This window comes from Priceomyces carsonii (genome assembly GCF_900007245.1).
Source record: "Priceomyces carsonii strain CBS4050 genome assembly, scaffold: Debaryomyces_carsonii_scaffold_4, whole genome shotgun sequence".
Classification (NCBI taxonomy): domain Eukaryota; kingdom Fungi; phylum Ascomycota; class Pichiomycetes; order Serinales; family Debaryomycetaceae; genus Priceomyces; species Priceomyces carsonii.
This window is the reverse complement of record NW_026946677.1, coordinates 1,264,088-1,273,837: the sequence shown is the minus strand read 5'-3', so window position 1 is coordinate 1,273,837 and position 9,750 is coordinate 1,264,088. Positions and strand designations below refer to the sequence as shown.

Sequence of the window (9,750 nt, the reverse complement as noted above, 5' to 3'; positions counted from 1 at the left end):
GGGTATTTCTAATCCAATTGCTACCATCAGATCAACAGCTTTAATGTTGGAGTTTATGGGACACCCTGAAGCAGCTGCTAAGATCTATGAAGCCGTTGATGCGAATTTGACTGAAGATAAGATTAAAACACCTGATTTGGGTGGATCCTCGACCACTCAAGAGGTTATCGATGATGTTATTAGACGTCTCGATTGATTTACTATACATTCTGGCTCTCTTGTTGTATATATAAAGAATCTAGAAATATTTAAATTCGTTTTCCTGTTCATCACTAATAAGGCTTAAACCTGATATCCTTTTTCTCCTTCTTCTTTTTCTTCTTTTTATGCTCTTTACTCACATCTTTCCTGGTATGCCTTGTAGTATCATCGTCCGTATTCATATATTCTTCTTTACCCGACACACTATAAGTTTGAACCTTCGAAGGTAACTCCCAAAGCTTTATATTTCCATCCTCTCCACATGTTAAGGAAAGATTACCTAATACTTTTAAGTCCCTCACAACTTCATCTCCGTGTGCCTCAGGGAACTGAATTGGATTTTCTAAATCAAACGTTTCTGCAATTGGGTTGAATCGAAGTAAAGTAAGATTCAGTTTTGAATTAGCACCATAGGTAATATAGCCACTCAGGCTTAAATCAACTACGTATTCGCAATCTTTCCAAAGACCTCTAACGTCACCAATGTCATGGGGTGCCGGTTCTTCAGCTATTTCATAATTGGTGTTATTTAATTCATAAAATGCAAGAGTTTCCATATGTGACAACACAGCTATTCTCTTTTCTTGCGTGAACGTACAAGAATGGACAGATGCATAATTGATAACTTGATGTAAGGCATCTTCTTCATCCTGTTCCTTCAAGTTATAGATATTAACATATCCATCTGTAGCACCAGACATCAAATAATTTGAGAAAATTGGATGAAATTCGATAGAAGTTATATCATCATGATGTGAGTCAGCAAATGTTCTAACGACATCCTTCGGATTTCTCAAATCCCATATATGCAATTCAGCATCTGTACCATGTAATTCTGTGCCAGCTGCTATTCTATGATTAGAATATGCTAATGATAGCATATTTGACGCTTGTCCATGAGTTAGATGATATACTGGATCTCCAGATAACCGTAAATCCCATACCTTGAGACCATCTGTAGCACAAGATCCAACCATATCATTCTCTATCTTTACCAAAGAGTTTATAGCCCCCTCGTGTGCATTTTCATTAGTTGCCAAAGGATCGCTCGATATTTTGTTTAACAGGTAAAAGTTTAACGACCCATCACTAGATGATGAAACAAATGAGTTCGCCTGTGGAAATATCTGAACATTTAAAACCCAATTGTCGGGCTTCTTAGATTTCCAGGTGAACTTCTGAGCGGCTTTCATGAAATTGTGGCTGACTTAGCTAAATTCCTGTTATATATGGTCTTGATATATTCTGATATATTTGTGTAATTTTTCGTACCTTGCACTTTTTTTTTCTCTATCAAGACATAACAAATAGTCTAACAACTAGTAATTGAAAGTCACTTGGTAGTATGAGTAGTATAGTTAAGAAATCTACTCATTTCATTCCAAATGTTAAGAGGCCCGTACGGAAAAGGGGACACACGAGAACTCAACAGATTGTAACACCAGAACCTACCCAGGATAAAAAAGCATCTCTTGATGAGCAAGATCAAGCACGTTCCCAGGAAGGTATAGATAATACCCAGGTAAGATCGTCTCAATTAGATAACATAAATAAGGTACCTGAAGGAAATATAGAGGTAGAAACAAGTGTGTCGTTAGAAAAAACGGCCATATCAGCTGCGATAGAGAGCTCAGACGAAGAACAAGACTATGAAGAAGATGACGATCAAGAGTTCAATGATTACGGAGATATTGACATATTCAAAAACAATTCAGATGATATATCTCAAGCTCATAGGCGCCTCTCTGGTATTACGCCCAATACACTCAGACACAGATCAACATCAGTATCTATGACACCAACGACACCTTCCAAGGGAGTTATAGATTCACCAAAAAGTATTCCGATGAGAATTGAAATCCCTATAAGTAAACCAACTAAGCGGAGGAGATCACTGGTGGGCGTTAGGCCCGGCACACACAAGAAATCCTCGTTATCATTTGCTTCGTCGAACATTCATAATTCAGAACAATATGCTGAAATGGACGAAGAACAAGAAGACAATTTGAAATCAGCTTCCTCGGCTCTAATTTCAGGGGACTCAAGATTTATTGTAGGTGTCGATCCTGAGACAAACAGATTAAGGAAGTTTAGAATTTTAAGGGCAAATGAAAACAGGACTGATAAGTACTATGAAGGCGGAAGGAAAATACCTGTTGCACCAGAGGACTTGAATACAAATATAACGAGTGCATCTCAACTCCCCAAAAAGGTCAGGGATGAAGACATGGCACTTTATGCTCAAGTCGGTGTTGACGTTGGCGAGATAACTATGGCAGATCTTTGTAAACCAAACCTACCAATTGGAGAGCTAAGCGATAACTACTCTTTAGTGAAAGAAGCTCAAAATAAGATCAAGAAAGAAAAGGAACAAAGAAAACGGGATCGTAGGATTGCGCGTCAGAAAAGAGTGGCATTGGAAGAAGTGAATGGCCATAATGCTCTAGAAAACCAGGAAGTCAAAAAAGAAAAAGACTTGCTAATTGAAGAAGAGCCAAGACTAAGCTCAACGCTTAAGTTGACTATGAAAGATGGAAAAATTAGTTATGACGAAGATTCCACGGTGAGGGGCAGAAATGCAAGACCTGATAATAACAACAAGTCTAGAGAAGAGTCAAATCCGTATGAAAATCCAATTACATCCTCAACATATTCTAAAAGAAAGCATACTGATCGTTGGACTTCAGAAGAGCTCAAACAATTTTATGAGGCATTGAGCACCTGGGGTACAGACTTCACTTTCATTGCACAACTCTTTCCTTATAGGACTAGAAAACAAATAAAATCGAAGTTCAATTTGGAAGAGAAAAGATACCCTGAGATCATAGAAATGGCTCTAAAGAGGAAGTTGCCAGCTGATTTTGAAAAATATTGTAAGGACTCCAAGAATAAATTTGAAACTTTGGAGTTTTATAATGAAGAATTGAAGCAAGTAAGGGTGAATCATGAAGAGCATATGGACTTGATCGTTAAGGAAAGAGAAAGGGCTATGCAAGAAGACGCAGAAGCTAATAGAAGAAGAGAAATTGAGCTCAGAACAGGTTCTAAACCATTACCAAGGAATGAGAGGATTAAAGAATTGCGTAAAAACCAAATGGTTATTGGTACAATTGAAGATATTAAAAAACAAAGGAATGACTAACGAGGTTTCTATTACTATTTAGACTGGGATGTAAATTATATAAGTTTGTGGTACTTACTCTATCAGTTTTTTTTTTTTTCAATTCTGACTCATCATGTGATGATAAAATTTGAACACCTTTTTTGACTATATTTCAAAGTATCTCTAAGTAAACTCAATTCAAGGACTGTGAGTTTGGATCAGGAGCTCTAGAATACATAGAGTCTTGATTAATGTGATAGAGTGTTTAAAATGTCATCTTCTAAGGACTACAAATTAGAGGTAGTTCCACCTATTGATTCAAAATTACTACAATCAGCAAACGTTGTAAATTTTATAGTCAGGAACAAGAGTCCACCACGATTAGTCCAATACAGAATATACATTTTAGCATGTCTAGTTGGTCTTATATGCTATCAAACTACTAGGGTTAAGTTATGGGGCATCCGGGACCAAGCAGTACAGATCATTTTCATAACCGGTGCCTTGATGGCTTTGGTTAGTTTGAGGCAAGAGCCTCAAGATACAATGATAGTTATGAGAGATATCGGAATCCAATTGGAATCCAAAAAGGCATGGAGATTTCAAACAAAAGTTGAACATTTTGTTCCCTTGAAGAGTATGATTGATTTAGTTATACACGAGGGATTTCATGGTTATGGCCAAGTAATATTTTATTTATGTGTCCTCAAAAGACCCAAAGACAGTGCTACCCAGGATAACAGTCTCATCAAGATAATTTTTCCCGAATTTCTCCCTAGAAAAGAAGTTTTGATTGACGTTTGGAGACTTAGTAGAGAGCTATTGTTCGGAAGCAATAGACGATATTGGAGAAGAATTCCTGGCCAGGGACTCAAGCAGATAAATTAATAGATATATATTGTATACATGAAAGGTTTCTTATAAAGAGTTTTATTGATTTTTCTAGCATATCTGTGTACTATGTAGGGCCCTCTTTTCGCCTGCACTTCCCACTAGATGTCCCTATATTATCGCATTTCTTGGGGAGCCTGCCACTATATCCACGCCGTTCGCTTTGGTTAATCTCAGAGGACAGTGCGCGTTCAATCGCATCTATTTTCCCCCCGTGGAGCTGCTAAAATTGGTTGTTTTCTTTTGCCAATCCACACGATTACTCGCTAACGGTTAGAATGTCGCATTGTTGTGTCGACAAATATACACGACATAACCCCTCAAAGAGATAGAAAGCGAACCCCCAGTAGGCAAGAGCCCAATTAGTTGATAACAGGTCGCTAGAGTAGCTTGATATTGTAAGAAACTACTTCTTAGGGATTTGTTATTTCTTTTGTTCTAATATTTTGTCATTAATATCGGTGTAACACCAATAGGAGCGATAATTTCCTCTTGTGCAGCCTTTTTTGTATGTGCGAAATCAAATCGCTCCCGTTTTCAAAACAAAAAAAAATAAACCCTCACTCAAAGTATTACTAACTTTGACAATAAAAAGATCAAACTAACAGCCTTACTTGATTAAATTACCGAACCTGCTGTGTGTATTCAATTGCAAAAGTCGTTGTGGGTGAAAGTCAGAAGGTTTCGGAGCGATTTAATTTAAAAGAGCTATATCTCTGATATTAATAAATCGATAGTTGACATAAACGATTACCTCAGAGGAAAACGTCGAAAGAAAGTAACAGGCAAAGAAATCGGCGGCAGAATTACAGAAGGATCAATAGTAATACGCGTTAATTTGAAGGCATAATTAAAGGATCTAGAGAGCTTCGTGGTTAAATTGGAGTGATCCCATAAGCAGATAGATCTGGATATACCACTTCAGACGACCTACTGGTCCGAAAGTACATCGAGTTTAAGGGCTTGGTAAAGAAGCTACATGAATCTAGTGTAGCACATTCATAAAGAGGTAAATTCCAATTCTTTTTCCTTTTTTTTTTTTTTTGTTTTCATTGCAAAACTGTACCATTATTAGCACTAGTCTGATACATCCAACTTGTTAGTCACTCATTTAAACAATCATACTTATACTATTTCCATTTGATTCATATAATATCAATTATTCGTTGAACTTGAAAACATGATGCTGCAATCTACTGATTTTACTAGCCATCAAGAGAAGAATATTCAGCCAAACAAGAAAGAATTCATATCTATACAGAGCACAAAATATGGCCAAAACGTTGAATCGAAAATGGATGCTATGAATATTGCAAGCAGCGAAGGCAGAAGGTTACCAAATACTGGAGCAAGGTCTCCCTCCCCTTCACGGTCTCCAACTCCAAAACAGCATTCCAATATTCTCCCATATCAACATCTTCGAAGTCGCAGTTACGGTCAAAGTCCACTGCCAAGCAAGTCGTATAAACACCAACAGCAAACGTACTTCCCACATTATCATAACAAAGCGAAACCGACGCACACTCCACAACAAAAGCCTCCACAGAGTCCTAACCCCAACTGGACTGCATTGATTCCACCAATGCCAGCTTTCCCTTCTCCTTCATATCAGCGAGATTCTTCAAAACTGAGTAGTTCTAAAAACCCACCGAACTCGACAAATCATGTCTCAAAGAATACTGGTAGCAATTTATATAATCCAAAGCCATCTCAAAGACATTCAATTGCATATTCACCTTCCGGATCCATGACTGACATCGACATAAGAAATTTTCAAAGTTCTGGATCGATTCCAATTTCAAATTCGCCTTCGAGGCAAGCGCCTCCTAATCCTCCACCTATGGCTCCGACTAGCGAAAGACCCCCTAATACCGACGTCGTCCCACGAGGTAATACTAAAAGGAAAAAGATTTGTAAGAAGTGTGGATTAGAGATCACTGGTCAGTTTGTTCGAGCTCTTCACAATGCATTTCACGTTGACTGCTTTTGTTGTCAAAAATGTGGGAAGCAATGCTCAGCAAAATTTTTCCCATATGAAGTCACGGATAGCTTGAATGGAAGCAAGAGTATAGTGGCGCTTTGTGAATATGACTACTTTAAGGAGTTAGACTTAATCTGTTTCAGTTGCAACAGCGCTCTACGAGGGCCCTATATTACGGCTTTGGGTAACAAGTATCATTTGGAACATTTTAAATGCGCTGTCTGTCAAAAGGTTTTCGAATCTGACGAGAGTTATTATGAACATGACGATGAGATATATTGCCATTACCATTATTCAAAGCTATATGCCACCCACTGCGAAGGATGCCATTCTTCAATTGTTAAACAATTTGTCGAATTATTCAGAGGGGGGCGGAATCAACAGTGGCATCCTGAGTGCTATATGGTGCATAAATTCTGGAACGTCTGTATAACGGTAGACTCTGTTGGTTTGCAACAATTGTTTGGAATCTCAATGTCGACTATGAGCTTAAGAAACTTGAAAGAATCAAATATAGATGGTAAGTTGTTACTTGCAGTTGAACAGCAAATTGAAAATGTTGTCATGAGTTGCTGGCTAACTTTGTCCGGATACGAAGAGGTTACTGCGTCTGGAATTAGCGACATGCTACTTAACGCTTGTATTGGCAACCAGAAAAGTGGGTTAATGGCAACAGGCAAGTTAATTTTACATATTGAGGTTTTATTCCGTGCGATTGATTATGTACAAGATGCGTGCCAACAGTCTATTGGTCTTGTCCAACAGCCTGATGATCTGACTTCGTCACTTGATCATGATTTTTTTCAACCATTGAGGAAAGAGCCCAGAAATATATCAGGGAAAGTTATGAGTTACTTGGCTATCCTAAGAAAGTCAAATCAGTTGGCCACTTCTGGTAGCTTATCTGCCGAATTGCTATCGGTTATAACAGGCTGTGCTCATTATTTGAAATTGTTGATAAGAATCGGATTAAACAATGCTTTGAAGATTAATAAATTGAAGGGCTCTACTGTCGCATCAGAGAAGTTTTTAGACCTCGTCAAGAGGTACGAAGTTATCAATCACGCGAAGAGTGCTATTGATGTTGAAGAAACTAATTCTAAAGATGGTAGAAAATCGAGCAAAAGTTCGGACAGTAAGGCAATTGGCAATATCATTGGTAATGTTAGCGAATCGCCAAATTATCTTGACTATCAAGGCTTATCGATACCACCTAATTCTACGGATGCATGTTATGCTTGTGCAAAAAGTATTGAGAAATCTTGTTTGAACTTTGGTAACATGAGATGGCACTTGAAGTGCTTTAAATGCTCTAAATGCAATAAGGAAATACCAGTGAATGAAGCTAGCAATGCATCATTTAGTCTTACGGACATGACTATCATATGCGAAAATTGTTTTGACAATGATTCCAACGCACAGAAAGGGTTTGAATTAGTTAGTAACTTATCACAATTGATATATCTTTTGAAGATTGCTTTTTCACGCTCTAAATCAGTCATGAATATACCTTCTACATTGCCTTCTAAGATCGAGGCTAATGATGAGAAAGGCATGACACCGATTAATGAAGACGAGAGGGACTCAACCATGATAGAGGATGATTATTCAAAAACATTAAGGGATGTTACGCGATTGAGAACCAGGCGGCAGAGTCAGAAATTATCTAGCTCAATAAAGCAGAACGCTAGAAAATCGGTCATACTAGAGGCACCCGAGGCTGATAAAGCAAAAGAGGATGTCACAATCGATAAAGATTTATCTGATAATAATTTAGAGGAATCGCAGAATAGAAAAGCTAGCGTATCTTCAAAGATGTCATATAGTGCTGAGGGTGAAAATGATCAGTTCAGAGTTAAAAACTCCTTAAAAATTAGAGATGAGCCGATAAAGCAGCTTACAAATAGTCATCTCGATAGGACGTCAGACTTACTACAAAATGAAAAATCATTGACATTGGATGATATTCCCAGAATTGTTGCCGCTGAGCAAGCTCGTGAACAAAGGCCTAACGCATTCAAACATCATAATTCATTGTACCAGAAACAGAAACCTATGCAACCAGTCAAGGCTGCTTCGGTCTCTGCGGGTGGTATTCCAGATTACATTCAGATTACTTCAGAGTCTCAGGATCCTACAACTTCCTCAGGAACTGCCGTTACAGCTCAAAAGTCTAAATATTATTCTGAATTAACCAAATCGGAGCATTTCATTTTAAGACACATTGCGATTGAAGCTATAATTGAAACACGAGATAAAAACCTTACTACAGACGAATTGTTACCTCTAATCCAAACCAGAAAGCTGCCTAACTTTTGGGATAAATTCAAGTTTGGAGGTAACGATCCAAAACGTTATAAAAGTTCACCTGTGTTTGGAATAGATATCCAAGACTTGACGTCAAGGTATGGGGTGGATTCTGATCTAGGTGTTGGTCCTTCAAAGCTTAGAATACCGATTGTTGTAGATGATATCATCAATGCCCTTCGACAAAAGGATATGTCTGTCGAAGGTATTTTCAGACTAAATGGTAACATCAAGAAGCTAAGAGAAATGACAGATCAAATCAATAAGAGTCCATTGAAGTCTCCCGATTTTAGCAATCAAAGTGCTGTTCAGTTGGCTGCTTTAATGAAAAAATGGTTGAGGGAGCTTCCAACTCCTTTATTGACCTATTCGCTTCATGAGCTATGGATATCATCTCAAAGAGAAAAAGATACTAGTAAGTGCAAACGAATTTTACAGCTCACGTACTGCATGCTCCCAAGGAGTCATAGAAATTTGGTCGAAGTGCTATTATACTTCTTTAGTTGGGTTGCTTCATTCGCTGAGATCGATGATGAAACGGGCTCTAAAATGGATATTCACAATCTAGCCACCGTGATATCACCTAATATATTGTACTCAAAACAAAGTTCAGCAAATGATCAGGTACCTCAGTCTGGAGAAACCTATTTCCTCGCAATAGAAGTCGTTAACCAATTAATTGAGCTACATGAAGAACTCAGCATTGTACCGCCAGATTTGTTAGAATTTTTTGAGAAATGTGGCTTCCAAAATATGAAGACGGACAATATTTCTACAAAGGAGATTATGAATATAATCGATAAGACTTTAAAGAAGTATCCAAATTTTTTCCAGAATCAAACAAGGGCTAAGATAGGATCAGAAAATCATTTCAATCAACATGTCCGAAGCAATACTGTTGAAAGAGGTCACTCTAAAGTATTCAACGAATCCCATGGTGAATCTTGGGTTGCCTGAAAAATCAATAATACCAACTGAAGTGCCTTTTTTCTTTAGTTGATAATTTTCTATAAATAGTGACCATTCTATTCCGTATTTTAATATATTGAATTTTTTGTACTGCGTTTCAAACGAATGTATTTTGCTAGCTGGAGCACTTATATATTGGCATTTTTGAAGAATCGTAATGTGATTAGAATTTTCTTATTTTTGAGTGGTTGCGGCCATCCATAAGATCACCATTTTTTGCTAATTTTATCAGATTAATGAAGAAATTTTTTTTTTTTTTTTTTTGTTTCTCTCCAAAATTTGTGCTCTAATAAAAAGT

The 9,750-nt window shown here is 37.5% G+C and overlaps 4 protein-coding genes across 4 annotated transcripts; 3 read left to right on the top strand and 1 right to left on the bottom strand.

Moving 5' to 3' along the window:
• Positions 1 to 272: 272 nt before the first annotated feature.
• PRCAT00004186001 (uncharacterized protein) lies at positions 273 to 1,394 on the bottom strand (the record flags this gene model as incomplete). The annotated part of the gene is made up of 1 exon (XM_062954169.1): positions 273 to 1,394. One exon carries the CDS (start codon positions 1,392 to 1,394, stop codon positions 273 to 275), a length of 1,122 nt encoding a protein of 373 aa, XP_062810898.1.
• A 152-nt stretch (positions 1,395 to 1,546) lies between these two features.
• Positions 1,547 to 3,343, top strand: PRCAT00004185001 (transcription factor TFIIIB subunit; the record flags this gene model as incomplete). The annotated part of the gene is made up of 1 exon (XM_062954168.1): positions 1,547 to 3,343. One exon carries the CDS (start codon positions 1,547 to 1,549, stop codon positions 3,341 to 3,343), a length of 1,797 nt encoding a protein of 598 aa, XP_062810897.1.
• A 231-nt stretch (positions 3,344 to 3,574) lies between these two features.
• Positions 3,575 to 4,192, top strand: PRCAT00004184001 (phosphatidylinositol N-acetylglucosaminyltransferase; the record flags this gene model as incomplete). The annotated part of the gene is made up of 1 exon (XM_062954167.1): positions 3,575 to 4,192. One exon carries the CDS (start codon positions 3,575 to 3,577, stop codon positions 4,190 to 4,192), a length of 618 nt encoding a protein of 205 aa, XP_062810896.1.
• Positions 4,193 to 5,375: 1,183 nt separating this feature from the next.
• Positions 5,376 to 9,440, top strand: LRG1 (Lrg1p; the record flags this gene model as incomplete). The annotated part of the gene is made up of 1 exon (XM_062954165.1): positions 5,376 to 9,440. One exon carries the CDS (start codon positions 5,376 to 5,378, stop codon positions 9,438 to 9,440), a length of 4,065 nt encoding a protein of 1,354 aa, XP_062810895.1.
• Between the last annotated feature and the right edge of the window lie 310 nt (positions 9,441 to 9,750).